General features: G+C 43.3%; 1 protein-coding gene across 1 annotated transcript in view; it reads right to left on the bottom strand.

Annotated features, from left to right (window-relative positions):
• The window catches only part of LOC119455391 (serine proteinase stubble), a 111,260-nt gene that overhangs the window by 23,153 nt on the left and 72,459 nt on the right, over nucleotides 1-15,648 (bottom strand). The window contains exons 4-5 of the mRNA XM_049668735.1: nucleotides 4,299-4,381; nucleotides 334-440 (exon numbers count right to left, since the gene is read on the bottom strand). Coding sequence (XP_049524692.1) covers nucleotides 334-440; nucleotides 4,299-4,381 — 190 coding nt within the window. The remainder of the gene's footprint in view (nucleotides 1-333; nucleotides 441-4,298; nucleotides 4,382-15,648) is intronic.

Genomic DNA, 15,648 nt, shown 5'->3' with positions numbered 1-15,648 from the left:
GCATCCTTGCCAATCAGAGTGAGCCTGGTTAAACCGCAGCGTTTCTCTCATGACTTCCGCATTTCTTTCTCTTGAAGAATTATCGGGATAAGGTGATTGTGAGGTAAAATATGTTGTATGGACGGCCCAGCAATTGAATCGATAATTTTTTCCGACTGTGGCCTTTTGTGGGGCAAAGAAGCTGATAGCAGGAGACTGCGCAAGAGCAAGGCCTGTGCTCTCAAATCTCGTTAACTTGTTGCTCGTGACTGTAGGAAAGCACGTGACATCCGACTACGGAACCGTGTAATAGAGATCCGTTCACATAAGAGAGGTTGAGAAAGGTCACCGTACTCATCCACGCAATGCCCAGCCGTGGCGATCCAGTACTTGTTCAGGATGGCGCCTCCACATCGATGAGTGCTTGAAAATCCAAAGAAAGACGTCCTTCGTACAGAAACCTGCAGTCGGGGAAAAAGAAATAATAAGGAAAGTTGTGTTTTTTTTTTCTTCGGTTAAACAGTCGAGCGATATTCTTAGGATTCCGATAAAAATTGTGCTCCTGTTTGAGCTTTGTAATTGGCCATGAGAAGCACTGACTAGGCAACGAGATTGAGATATATCACAGAAGCTCGCGTAAGCAGCGTACTAGAACTATCAGTGTACCATGACCATCAATTGGTGGCGGTTTTTCAGCTGCAGCTTTACGACATATCTGCGCATGAATAGTTTGGGAGAAAACGCTTTCCTGGGTAGCAGTATTGGCGGCCAAACATAGCTAGCGAATCAACAGTCCATACACTTCACTTCTTAATCGACATTTACGTATACCACAGGAAGCCGGCGGCCATATAACAAGGATATGCCTATTAAGTTTTATTAAATCTTTACCAAGTTAACTGATTGATTGACGGCTATTTATAATTTGGTGAAGCAGTGCACTTAAAAAAAAAAACTTAAATGATGAGGACATACACATACGCTCCATCAGCGCCTGTTTGTGGTGAATGTTCGAACCTGATCATTCAAGTTCGCGTGAACTGTGTTTTTTCAAGTGCGCCGCTTAACCAAAGCACGAATTATAAACTAGCCTATCAGTACCTGTTAAGCAAGGTTATTTATAAAATCTCCGATCCGGCATAGGAACGTGTTGATCCACACTGCACGCCTAGCTTTCTAGTAAGGCGGTAAGCCAGCCTAACCTTACGTTGCCATTTGTTGGGCGTGTTGGTATAAACTGACTTGGAAAGTATATCTAGCACCAGCGGACAAGGACAGGAGGGAGACGACACCACAATGCGCTAACTTCAGCAACTTTATTTCCCGTAAACAACCATCTATTTAAATCAAGCACAAAAGCGCCACATCATCCAAATTTAGCCATCTGAAAAGGCTGCCTCCTTATTCTAACAAGTTAACCGAAGGGGCACTAACACCCGTTTAACTATTCCGACAGATATGACTGAGCCTCAATAATCTCTCGTAGATTTTTATCTTTGTTCTTTGCAAGAACACAGCAGGATTCATACTCCGGTGCGCAGCCACATTCCTGACAATGAGCAGACAAATGACCGCAATGGTTATTCCTCACGTTCAAACTATGTTCTCGTAGCCGGTCATTAATAAACCTTTCTGTTTGTCCGATGTATTTTTCCCCCAGGACAGCGGAAGCTCATACACCACAGCTTCTACGCAACCCACAGGAGCGTTACGATGATTCTTAAAGCATCCGACAGCTCACTTACGGTACGGGTCCATCAGTGGACATATTTTCGCGAGTTTTTCTGGCGCTGAAAAGACCACTCTTGTGTCCACACGGCTAGTCATTTTCTTAAGGCTATGTGCCCTTCCATGCAGGTAGGGCACTACCGCTAGCTTCCTCTTGTTTTCCGTCTCTTGGTTTGCCGCGCCCCGAGGTTTACTGTCTGAACGGCAACATTTAATCAGCCACTCTAAGACAGAAACCTGCACTGACTCCGAAACCTTGCTGCTGATAACCTTCCCGACTGATCCATAAAACTCGTATAGATCTTATGCTGGCAGGATTTCTTAAATGCATCACCAAAAAACAAGATGGCAATGCTCCTCTTGAGGAGCTTCGAGTGACGTGGACTGATAAGGTAACAGGGGCCTATTAGCCCTGGGTTTATGCTCCCAACACGTGTGCCATTCCGTGAACTCGAGCTGAATATCTAAGAAACGCAGCACGTTATCAGTCGGCTCTTCAACCGCGAGAGTGAGTGGGCTAAGACAGGCAGAAAAAAACTTTGAAGAGCTTATCTAGCTGTAGAATGTGTGTGATGGTTCGAAAATGACTAGATAGTCATCAACGTACCTGACAACTTTAACCACCCTGTGCTCCGACAAAGTACGCGACAGGTTTTTGTTATGGTGGGCTAGAGAAATGTCACTTAGTATAGGTGCGAAACATGAGCCGATGCATGGGTTAAGTAGGATGTTTCCTGGAAATAATGTTGTTGAAGTTAGCGCATTTTGGTATCTTCTCCCTTCTCTCCTTGTCCGCTGGCGCTACATATGCTTTCCAAGTCAACTAACCTAACGGTCATGCAGGCGTGTCACTTAACACAAAACACCGAATGGGTCACCCAGCATACGCGTTTCTAAAGGGTAGACACAGACAAAGGCAATGCGTTTTACGGTGCGAAGGATGTCGAAGATGTTCCTGTGGTTACACCAAACGCAGATATTCAGTGACAGCGTGCGTTGTTTGACACTTCATTTTCGTTTCATCAGTGAGTGCTAAAGTTCGCAGGTCTGCTTATGTTGTAGTTTATGAAATTAAGTAATACCCTCACGGGTGCAGCACTGTTATTAAAGCTCTCTTTTTTCCAACAGCCGTTTTGGGGGCATGGTGTTACGTATGCGATAGCTTTGGAACGTATATTATGGCTCTGCCGCCATATATTTGGATAATTTACTCCTCTCATGGAGTACGGGCTATATCGTCACAATGCTCTATACGTGTAAGAAGCTATAAGCACTTGAATCCGATATTATTGGAGAGCGGAGAAGTACAATCTCATGGTCCAACAGCTCATCTGCTCAGTAAGCCATTCAACAAAAATTTCTGAGCACGCCGTCCACACGCAGGCCCTGTCATGGCAACAGATGCAGGCTAGCTGACGAGCTATCGGAAGCATCTTGATCATAAATTTTTCTTCATGACACTAAATTAGCAAATGAATCAACTGTTCCGAACAACGCCAAGTTACCACGAGAATATGCATTTGTATACGCTGCCTCTATAATGTTTACATATTTATACCCTGTTCTCATAGTGGCATACCGCAGCGACGTCACATTATAGCGAACGAGCCGAGAGCTTAGCGTGAAGCGGTTTGATTAGTCGGAAAACTTGTCTTGTGCTCTGTGGGAAAGAAAAGGTTGCAATAAGTCACCAACTAATGTTTACTTGGCATGTGGTCTGCCGTGCCCTAGCACTGACATAGGTTCGCGTTTCGTAAGGTCAATAGGTCAATGCTACACCGGTCTAGTTAGCAAAATGACTCTCTTGGTTGCATCAAGTGATATTTTCTTTTCTAGTCAGTATCCGCAATTTGCGCTACCCGAATAACTATTACCAATAGTTATTAAGCTATTAAGGAAATTCCCTAACTGTCGGTTCAGGATAAATGAGTTATTTCTACATACGCAAGGAAATTTCCATACGTGTTTTTCAATCTTTTTGAGAAGTCTCGCTAATGATTGCCTATTTGGTAACAGTATTCTACTGTGGTTCCCAGGTGATATAAATGTAGCCAAGCCACGTTATAACGAAATAAGATGTAACGAATAATGGATGCAACGAAGTAAATTATATTCTCCATGTACTCCTTATAGAGATTCATATTGCAGTACATGCACTAATGACGTAACGAAGTAATGGCCATAACGAAGTAATTCTGGCTACCCCTCAGCTTCGCTATAACCAGGTTTGACTTATTTTAATTATGACCTTTCGCTCAGGTCAAAAGGCTGCAAGCCTAACTGGCGAGACAGGGGGCGCGTTCGCTTCCTTTATTGTGGCGTGCTTAATCACACACACGTGTCATATATCATAGGTCACATACCATGTCAAAGATAAATCACCTCTACACACCGGAGCTCATAATTTTATGGGCTTGACAGTGACTGGTCACAGAGGATATGCAAGCCATAATCGCGCGTCAGGAGAGCGGCGCATGCACTCTACGCTTCAATCATTCCGCATTCGATGACACTTGCTCATTTCCCTCTTTAAAAATTGTGTATCTCTTTTCAACATCTCAAACTTGCCTCACAGGGCAGCGTTTACGTACCTGCCATGGCCATGCTCCGAATGCCGCGCTCTTTCCTCCAACGACCTTGGTTTGCGGCACGATGGACGGAATCCCACACTCGCCTGTTCCACGTGTAGAAAAGAAAATGTCAGTACATGGTAAGCTACGTTTCCCTTCATTGCAATCCTCAAAGGACTATTACCTTTGCGGACAGGCTAATGCTCGCCGAAAATTTACGCCTGCTTCGTAAGGGTGAAGTTGGCTTGATAGATCGGTTGGTTTCAACCAGCTTATAACAATCTGAAGAGCAAGGCGTAAACGAACTAACACTTGACCCTTTACGGTTGTCGTATTGCCAGCTACCAATTGGGAGACGGATTAGCCCTGTCTGATCGTTACGCGGCAATGCAACATGTATAGAACACGGTAGCTACGGGGGTGATGATTAGCCATAGCAGTAAGCTACGTTAAGGCTTCTAATTAACACATTTTTAGGCACAGATTAAGGCGCAACATTGAGGCACAGATTATTCCACCCCTTAATGCGGCATTCGAAAAGTAGAATACGAATAAACTGTAGCAGTAAACAATGAGGGAGAAGGTAGGTTTCTTAAAAAAAATTATTTCCTGGCGAGGTACCCCCGCTTTTCCATAGGGTGCAAGTTTCGAGCCGCTTTCGTGGGCCAATCCCGGATATAAGGCAGTATAAAAATGTAGGCGTAAAATGTGCCCCTGTGGGGCACATTCTAGGTGCCCATATTAGGGCACATTTTAGGTGCCCAAAAATGTGCCCCTGTGGTGCACATAAGGCAGTCTTTTTTTAAAAATGTAGTCTAAAAATGTGCCCCTGTGGCGGAGGCCACTCCGCCACAGGGGCACTTATCGGCCCACATTTATATTTTATTTTTTTTATTTAAAGATACCTTACAGGCCCCTAGAGGCATTGTGTAAGGGGGGAGAGTACAATAAAGAATTATTACTTATACAATAGTTAATACATATGTGAATACATATGCAAAACATATAGGGTGAGAAATGTGCTGATATACTAATACAGTGCTACAATATGACCTAGGAAACAAACCGAATGCTTTGGACGCGACAGCTCATTTAACAATAAAATATCACACAGTAAAACATAGTCAACAGAATTACAGAGCAGGCGCGACGTAATTAGGCTATAACAGAACAGTATGAAGGCGTGGTTGCACATTAATAACGGGAAAGGCAATGACAAAGAATTATATATCAGGTTATGTAGAGTTGTTTGAAAGATGCGTTGTTAGAAGAAGCCGGAAATTTTCTTGGTCACTTTCATAAACTATGATGTTAGGAAGTTCGTTCCAAAGACGAATGGCTCTTGGAAGAGCGGAGTAGTTAAATGAATTAGTCTTTCCGTAGATGCGCATGAAATTGAACCGATTGTACAACCGCTGTGACCTGTAATGAGGAGTTTCAAGAGGCAGAACTGATGGCGCTGTGCTATGGACGTATTTATGAAATAAGGATGGCAGGGCTATATCACGACGATCATGCAAGGGCTGTAGTGAGAGGTCGAGTTTAATTTGTGTAATGCTTTTAGTATAGTCGTAACAACGTGAGATAAAACGCGCTGCCCTGTTCTGAATAGATTCGAGTTTTTCGATCAAATATTTTTGATGGGGAGACCAGACGGATGCAGCGTATTCAAGCTGAGGGCGGACAAATGTTAGGTAAGCTAGTTTACGAATATCTTTAGTAGAATTATGTAACTTACGGCGTATGTACCCTAATGATCTCGAGGAATTAGCGCATATGTATTCAATGTGCGTTGACCACGAAAGAGTCGAAGTTAGGTTAACACCAAGATATTTATATTGAGTATCATGCAAAATAGTGATGTTATCTATGTGATACGAAAAAGTAGAGTTCGCATGCTTGCGGCTAAAAGAAATAATTTTACATTTAGAAACGTTAAGCTTCATTAGCCAAGTGTTACACCAAAGTGAAATAAGTTCAAGATCTTTTTGGAGGATTGTATGATCATCGGCACCCTTAATGGGACGATAAAGAATGCAGTCGTCCGCGAAAATGCGCACTTGAGAGGAAAGGTTATTCGGTAAGTCATTAATGTATATTAGAAATAGTAACGGACCAAGAACGCTACCTTGTGGTACACCTGAAGTAACGTGTGAAAGAGGAGATGAAAAATTATTAACTGCCGTGAATTGCTGACGATTAGGTCAAAATTAGGATAGAATGCATTAATTATCTCAGGGATCGGACCATGAATATTTATTTATTTAACTCCTTCGTTGCCGCGCCTATAGAAATGGATAAATTGATCGACAGTTCTTCTACGCGTTGTGAATATTATCATTCGAATTATTCTGCTAGCAACGTCACGCACCGTCTGAAATGACATCGGAAATTTCACTCTTTATCAGATTTGCCATTGTTTGCAAGATGGGGAATCTGGAAAAACAAAGCCTTGACAGGAGTTATCGTTCAAAACAGCCTGCAGTGCTTCTAGCACTTCTTCAATAAAAAGACGCAAGATTTGCGCTTTGGTAGACAAGTCAACATAACTTTTAAGTAACAGCAGCAGTGAAGACACGGAAGCTCCTTCGGGTTGCCTATTTTTCCGATGCGACGTTTAGGCTGTTTTAACCATCAAACAACGGCAGATGCTCTTGAGTGCCTTTTGTTTTAATAATTGTATTCGACTGGTGTCAAGTGCAAACAATTTTTCCCACTGGTGGGTTGCTTTTATCGATCAACCCTTCGACAGCGCATGTACAAAGTATAACAAGCAATCCTTCCAGTCAGGTGAGGTTTTCACTCACATAAGAACACGCAGTCAACCTCAGACCGACCTTCGACCGAAGCTTGGCTAGCTGTATAATCTCTTACTTATTGAACGCCACCTGTGCAAGTGACCTTATTGATTAGGGTAAAGTATTGCGTAGCACTGCACATTACTTTACAACACTGTAAAGGAACTGAACAAAGAATGTGGGAGCTTCAGCGCTAGTTGAACGCAGACTAGACCACCTTGCTTGCACAGAAAAGCAGATCGAACACAATAATCAAGTATGAAGAGGCTTCTGCTGCTCCCTGACCTGGTCGTCGTTGCGCTGCGAGCCTAAAGAATGTAGTAAAAACAAAGTGACTTCTGCAAGTGAGTAAAAACAAATGATCCCTGTACAATAGGAACATATCCGTTTTTCACATGTGCAAAGCTACTGCTTTCCTGCATAGCATGGGCATCATTACGTCTAGTATTGACGACAGCAAATCTTGATATCTTAAGCATGAAATGTTTTAGCTCCCGTTATCGGCGACCTTGTAGAGACCTTGAGCCAAAATCCTGAGCCGTTATCCGGGCGCTCAAGATGAGAATGGGGCGAGAACGAAACGAGAATATGCGGGCATCGTTGCGGGAGCAAAACGAGATCATCCTAGCAAGCAGTCAGAACTTATGAAAATGCGGTCTCTCGCCCTCAACCCCTTGTGCAGGACCGCATTACATACGCTAGTTACGGCCCGAACAAGTTACAAAAACATGTTGCTTCCGATTTCTTCCTAATGTTTGTTCTTCCTAATGTCACTCAAGCTGTAACTTCTAGTACGCTGAAGTTAATTTGTCATTTCCAATAGCGACGTTCAAAAGACAGATACAGTGCATTATACATTTGATTGTCGTCTTTTGGCGCTGAGACAGGGTTGCCTGTGCTCTTTTCAACACCAGCGGTCTGTGAGTACCGCGGTGTTGATTTTCACTGCTTTAGATTCATTCAAAACATCAGTGATCATGCTATAATTGAATGTAACGCAGTATACGTTGCGACTACTACGCCTTCAAATAAAACGTGACAGCATAAACGCACCGAAAATGAGCACATTTCAAGCGGTAACGCATAAGTGTATATACTTATATATACAAAATTGTCCGATGGCTGGATTGGAACAGACGACCTTTAGCACGGAATTCCGATACCATAGACATTATGCTACTGGCTTTCTCTCTCCCACTCTAGTGTGCGTCATAATAGGATCATTGCTTTCTTTTTGCATGTAAGACCCTATAGAGATTATTTAGAATAATAAACACGTCATCATACGTCAAAATGTGCCCCAATCCCGAAGGTAGTATAATCTAAACATTATGGCCAGATCCCTGAGACAGTCCCACATACAGACTCATCCCACATACATGCGATGTTTTCCGCCCACAATTCAGAATATGCGCTTTGTGTTCTTTTTTTCCAGTCTTTCACAAGAGCAAGCACCGTAAAGAGTAGATTGTTGCGTCATAATGACAAGCCAATCTATGAGCCGATGATATTGATACCCAAAGGAAAAGCAGAAACATGTCATGAAGCTGAAGGTGTCTTAGTTCTAGAAAAAAATAGTTTAGTTCATACGTCGATCTCGGTATATTAGATGTAATTTTATGTGTCACGGCCCGGTTAGTTCTATAAAAGGTACCTTTCGCTAAGACCCGACTCCAATTTTCCTGTTTCAATAATTGTAAAAGTCAGAACGGCACTTATAAAGCAACCTCTAGAGCAACCTAAATGAAGTTCACTGACATATAAAAGGAAGTCAGACTGCTGAGTATAGCTATCACGGAATTGTTATTTAGGCGTCGTAGAAATTATTCAACCGCAGAATTTTTTAAATGTCGAGATTTTAATTGCGTAATACCGCAAGAAGGTATATACTGGAATGACATACACTGCGCCTATTGGACAGTTTAAACTCACCAGATAAAGGTTTTACATAGCGGGTTGAATATCTTTGATTTCGTTTAAGAACTCGCTGATTGAAAAGCACTACACGAAAAAACAAGACGGAAACAAAAGTTGTCAGGACAACAGGTTTTCATCTTGGATCTTCGTGTAGTGCTATTAAATCAGCGCGCTCTTAAAAGAAATCAAAATGAACCAAGTAGCCCCATTTATTGCTGTGTTAAATATCTTTGTTGCATCGTTCCCATGTGCTTTCTTGAGCCTTTTTATACTACTTGAAAAGTTTCTTTCGTGTGATCTCCATTCACTTGAAGCTAGTGCGTACAATACATGTGTTACCTTGTTCGCTAACATCCATATCCGAATGGTCGAGGATATAAGAAAAGAGTCACCCATCTGTATCACAATTATCACCTGAAGCGGAAGTCCAATGCGGTTCTATTGTCCCTCTAGTGCCGGATAATTTAAATTATTCAAGGATGCCTCGCTTGTTTCCAATTTATTGAAACCGCTTGAGAGACTGTTTGACATGTCCACTATAGGTAACTTACACGCCATTTTATCAACTACGTGCAGCGCGTCTACAGCTAAAGGTCTCGACAGCCAACCAGTGAAGAGAACAGAAGCTTCACGCTCGGTCGCAGTTCTACGGAGCCCTCAGTTACCGGTGAAAGTGCTGCGAAATGTACTTCCCACAGCGCCTTCCTGTCCTGAGGAGAAGCTAGATACTCCAGGGTGGTCACCCTGTAGAACGTTTAGTCCTTGCGCAGTTCTGAGGAGAAATGGGCTTCATCCATGATGCCAACCTCTCCGCAACGCAACGATTTATGATTATAAAGTTCCCACTTTTCTTCACCACTATACACTGTGTATGCTTCTCCGCATTACAGTACTGTTTTGCGACAAAGCCACTATTACGCCCATACAAGTCTCTTGTCACTCTTCATGTGCGTGTCTTACGTGTCGCGCCTATTGATATGATGAAATAAGTATTCGTCACTGCAGGTCCTTTCGCCCTTTTCGCTAACTGAGCGCCAGCTGACGGCGCTGTCTGTCTGTCTTTCTGTCCGTGTCTGTCTGTCGGTCTGTCCCTTTATATCGCTTTGTCTCTTTTATATGATCTATCGAAACCAGTTCTGTCTGCCTCCACTCTTTCCCCTTCCTCGTACGATTGGAGAGGAGGACGCGAAACAACGCCGATACGCAACGAAAGAAAAGTTGCGGAGCGCATAATGTGAACGAAACGGCCACGGGAAAAAAAGGCATTAATCAAAATCCGGATGCAAGCGATAGAATGTCAGTGAAAAACGTGCAGTACCCTCTCCCGTATTTTAAGTGCCCGCGGCACGGTATTTCAAAGTGCCGTATATACACCCTTACGATACCCAGCATCGCTGCTCTGAAGCTCGTTTCGTCGTCCGAAGCACCTTGCCACCTATCGTCGCTATGACCCGTTATCACCGCTAATAAAAGCGTAAACCCGGTGAATGCCTCCTTCGATCATTTTATAGGCTACTCACGGTGCAAGAGAAAGTGAGGCAGCCGATGGCAGCTTCTGAAGCAGGCGGGGTGTTTCATGTATACCAGGATTAGGAGTTTCTTGGCGCTTCCCCGCTTGAGAGAGAAACGCACGCAGAGATGTCACGAATACGGATCTACAAAGCTGACTTTTTTGAGACACGATCTCTGCACCATGCTTTCACAACGCGAAGACGGAGTCCACTGCCTATTTTATGGCGCCATGGGGAAAGTGCTATAGCCGGTTGGTTACCAGCGACCAGCTGTTCCGGCACTGATTTATCTGCTCGCCTAATCCTCAACGCTCATTGGCGAGCTGTACCGAACGTTGAAGGCCCGCCGAGGCGTAGCTTCTGCCGCATCAGGCTTTTAGGTTATGATTCGGCCCTTGGGACACATAAAAGAAAGACTAATTCAGAAGAGGCAAGGAAGTGAAGAAGTCGACAATAGGAAAATTGAAAAAAGCCAGCTACACAGAAGTGAAAAAATCGGCATCAAATGCAGCCGAGTGTGGACAAAGAAGTGAAGAAAACATAATGAGACCAGAACGTGTATTGAGCGAAGAGCGTTGACCTCCGGAGAAGTGAAGAAGTTGCCGGTAACAGAAAATTGAAGAAGTGGTCTACACAGAAGGGAATAAACACACAGAATTCTTCGTGAGATGGGTTCTGCGGGAAATGTTTTTCTGATGTTGGAAACGCGTCAGCATTACTCTGACCAGAGGCAGCAGTGTGAAAATCACCGATCCTTGAGCCTCAAAGCAGAGGCCACTTACGCTGAAGTAATGATAGGACTACATCTTTGGCGAAGGTTGCAGATACAGGCTCGATTTGACTCTAAGACATGCCAGACCACATTGAAAAGGTTCGAGAAGCAGAAAACAAAATTTACAGTTCATCAGTATAGCACTAGTTGCCTGATAAAAAAGCACGCAATGCCAGGTAAGCCGGAAATGCAGCCACCTAAATGTGCGAAAACCTATTACGCTTAATCCCCGCTTCCTCGAGTTACGTGACTGCGTATGAGGGCAATTCTTTTTATCTCTCTCTGTGTAGTTCCGAATATAAGATACGAAAATTCGCACACAAGCGCGAGTGACATTGTGTTCCCTCGAGGACATTGAATAATTAGGAGGGGAATGTTTGGACCATCCTGAAATTCCCCCGCGAGACAGAGCAGGGCCTCGATTCTGTAGCAGTGTCTTTTCAATGCCATTCCTTAGCGAGCTTTTCGCGCTTCGTCAGTGGTAAAAGCGACACTCTACCCGCGTTGTCAGTGGGATCAGCCGACCATGAACGGTGGATGCTAAGAAGGGCATGGAATCGAGCGAAAAGCATCGCTACAATATAGCGGTCCTGTAGTATGAACGGTCCGCCGTTTGCAGGGGCGAGATTGAATGGAATGAATAATAAGGGTAAAGCTATGATGCTTTACCCTTATTGACGTACAAAATTGCCTTGCACTAGAAAGCGCGCTCAAACTACACCTGCAGTGAGAGAATACGTATTTCAAACCTTTTTAATAATTTTCGCCTACTAGGTGTGCGTGGAACTATCTCTCTCGGGAGAGTTTCCCAGCCATAGCTATCAAAGTTTATTTAATGCAGCTTTCTTGTCGTCTGTCATCTGATTTACTTGTCGGGAAAAAGGTTTTCAATAAAAGCACACTTCATATTTGCCCATCAAGAATTCAGCGGTGAAAGTGTAACCGATGGAGAAAACCAAGCACCAGTTATGCACCCATAAGGATGTCAAAATGTTTAGCGCGTTATTTTGCGGCTTCCCGATTGCGACTCATGGCTATATGGCGATCTGCTCAGCCAACGCCACCTATAAAAGCACAACGCCTGTTCACTCCGATCCATGACGTCATGTTACCTGGCCCGATGGCCATAGAATCTAATGTGGATGCTCCCGAGTAAGCAGCGGTGATTTCGACGTCGCCACTTTCGTAACGCCTGACTTGGCAATGTAAATTTTGGGCCAGGCAGCAGGACGTCATGGATCGCAGTGAACAGGCGTCGTGCTATCTAGGTGGTGTTGGCTCAGCACGATGGCGTTTTGCGGAGCACTCCCGGTCGTGGCAGCATAATTTTAACAAAAGGAAATCTAAGGGCCCATTCACACTTGCGAATAAGCGAGGTCGCGCCACCAAGTTAGTCGCAAAGCAATCAGTCGCACGTAGTCGCAAATGGTCGCTTTCCACAAAAGGTGACCGTTTCGTTCCAGTCGCTCACTGCTCAATTTTTCAGTCGCGCGACCACCGTCGCAGAACAGCTGAACCAATCAGATGCGAAGGAACAGGACGTCCGTATACGCTGACGCTTATTTTACGCGGCGATGACATTGCAAGAAGATGTGCACGGCAGGCATATCGCGAGACATTTCGGTTTAGCGACTTGTCGGTCGCATTTGTCAGTGTGAACATCGTTCGTCTTGAGTAGCTTTCCGGTCGCCAGTCGCAATCGGTCGCGATACGTCGTCTAGTCGCAAGTGTGAATGCACCCTAAAAATGCTCGCACTGCGACCTGGGTGCACGTCAACAAACACAGGTGCATGATCAAATGTAATCCGGAGTTTTCGCTAAAGGGCGCTTCTGAAAACAAGCTTGTAGACAGCCACCTTTTATTTTCTTTCATTTGCTTTACGCTGGGTACTCGGGGTATGTGTAGCCTGTAAGTACACAACTGGGCTTACGTCGAACGACGCCATATCAGAAGGAGGTGGCCGTCTTGAGTACAAAATGTGGAGATGTGACAAAGCGAAATGAATGGTTTCATCCTGAACCGAAAGTTTCGTTTAGTCGCAACTCCGTATTTTGTAAACAGGAAAGTGAGTTTAGTATGCTATAGCGTTGTTCTACCTAAGTGCACCGGAAGTTTCTGTGATATAAGATAACATGCTGGTAAAACGGTAGCACAGACGCTTATATTGTTTTGTACTATTTTTTATTTGTGTATTTTATTATAGGACCGTCTCTGTTTAACATTGCATGGCCCTAAGGTTACAATAAATAAATAAATAAATAAATAAATTAATTAATTAATTAATTAATTAATTAATTAATTAATAATAATTAAACAAATAAATAAATAAATAAATAATTTAAATCAATAAATAACTAAATAAATTATTCTGCAGACATTATTTATTGAGAAACTCAGAAATGTCGACAAAAAGCCTTGAAGCTGTTGCTTAAAAAAATCGAAACAAACCAACTAAAATGAAGCACTAGGAACGTGTCCTGATACGGCTGTGGCAGAAACGTAGCGTTGTTTCTTTTCCTGTTTCTTTTTGGGCTTTTCTAATTTTTTTATTTTTTTAAGCGCCACTCAGCACTACTAAGAAAACGTCATGGACGCATAATACGCAAAACCTTGTGGCGTGGCGGTGGTCGCGTGGGATTCATTTGTGGGATACCCAGATTGCTCCCATTAGCTCGGCTGTATTACACCTCGCTCCCATAAATCTACTCGTACCGGCCCCTCAGCAATTGTCTTTTTCCTCATAGCCTGCTTTCGGAACGCTCCGTACACGCAGCTGCGAGCTTCAAACTCGCCCTTACATGCTTACGGTTTATGCCGCATCTAAGTGCTTTACGCTTGGAAAAGCGTAACGGGAGCGCTGCTTCTTCAGAAGAAACCGCCACCGTAATGCGTTCCCCGCTGAAATAGAGCGTTGTTGATTGTTTTATAGCCTATGGTCGTTTTATAGTTTACTTCCGAGTTATTTTCTTAGCTGATGTTTCTCTCTTTTTTTTTTCCTATTACGAGAATGCAATGGTCGTTGCCTGCGAAGCCACTTTACAGATAGGCTCTACTTATATAATCCGAGCAGATCCCATTACGTTTTCCTATGATGAAAGGCAGCCAGTCATGACCAGAGATACATTTCAGTGCACACCGTACACTTTCTTGCCAACTTTAAGGCCAGAATTGTAGTCACGTACCTTTAGGACAACAAAGAAAAAATAAAAAAAGAAACTAAGGTCCACGCAACTAGGGATGGAGTGGAAAATGGTAGGCTGACGGTAAAGAGGCAGAAAGACAGACAGTATGGTTGCAAGAGCTACAGCGCGTAGCTACTGACCACTAAATGAGCAAGAAGAATGGAGACTGGCAGGCCATGCGTAGACGAAATAACCGTTGGGCAATGCAAGTAACGGAACGGGTGGCAAGGAAAGATAAGTACAGTTGAGGGCGGCAGAGTCTTAAGGGGTGTGGTGAGATTAGGAAATTCACTGGCATAAGATGGAGTTACCATAATAAGACAGGAATAATTGGGAATCATTGGAAGATAAACATGTTTAACAGGGGACATAATATATATATTGGTGATCATTTACATGACATATTAAAACGTTGCTTGAATGTCTCTTTGACAATAGGTTAAATAATTTAGTTAAGAATTTTCAATTTAAAATTAAGTGTCATGGCATTGTGAGTCCTTGATGATGGTACGACACCTAAAATGGATTCAAGATTTCCGAGAAATAAATTGCTCCTGTAAGAGGACACAATTCGGAGCTTACAGGCAGCATAGAAGCAGCACAGCCCAATAAACGGAAGTACTGAAAGTCGATTCGTTACTTCACTTTGTTGCTTTGTAACTTTTACTGGTGTATTCTTGAAGGTATTATTATAAGTATTCTAAATAAACTGTCGGATAACACTTCGTGCCAGTTTCGCCAGACTTTGGTGAGGAAAAGGAGAAATCACGATGCTCTTGACGTATCCTACGTTTATAGCGATGACCTGCATGAAATTTAAAACCGGTAAGTAATAGTTGAGCAAATCATGTAGTGGCACATGCCTGTATGAACGAAGCAATTCTTGTGGCTGTGCTCTGCGTCTGTGTATTAGGTTTTGAAATGCTGGCATCATTATATTCTTTCCGTTCTGACATACTTCGCCTTCTCGAAAAATAGCAGTGTCTTCCGAAGGTGTAAATAGTGTACAATTTGTCAATCAGCTCCTTTATCGCAAGTGATGTTTCATTAATTGCAGTGTCAGCCAACAAGCAATCGGTTCTGTGGCTGTTGAACAAAGTGATTTTTGTGTGTTAAGCCGGTAATAAAACTAACACGCCATTGTAGGATATTGCATCGTGTTATTTTGTATTCTAGTGTAAGCCTACAGC

The sequence above is a fragment of the Dermacentor silvarum genome, chromosome 6 (assembly GCF_013339745.2).
Source record: "Dermacentor silvarum isolate Dsil-2018 chromosome 6, BIME_Dsil_1.4, whole genome shotgun sequence".
Taxonomy (NCBI): domain Eukaryota; kingdom Metazoa; phylum Arthropoda; class Arachnida; order Ixodida; family Ixodidae; genus Dermacentor; species Dermacentor silvarum.
The sequence above is the reverse complement of the archived record's forward strand: the minus strand, read 5'-3'. Positions and strand labels throughout refer to the sequence as shown.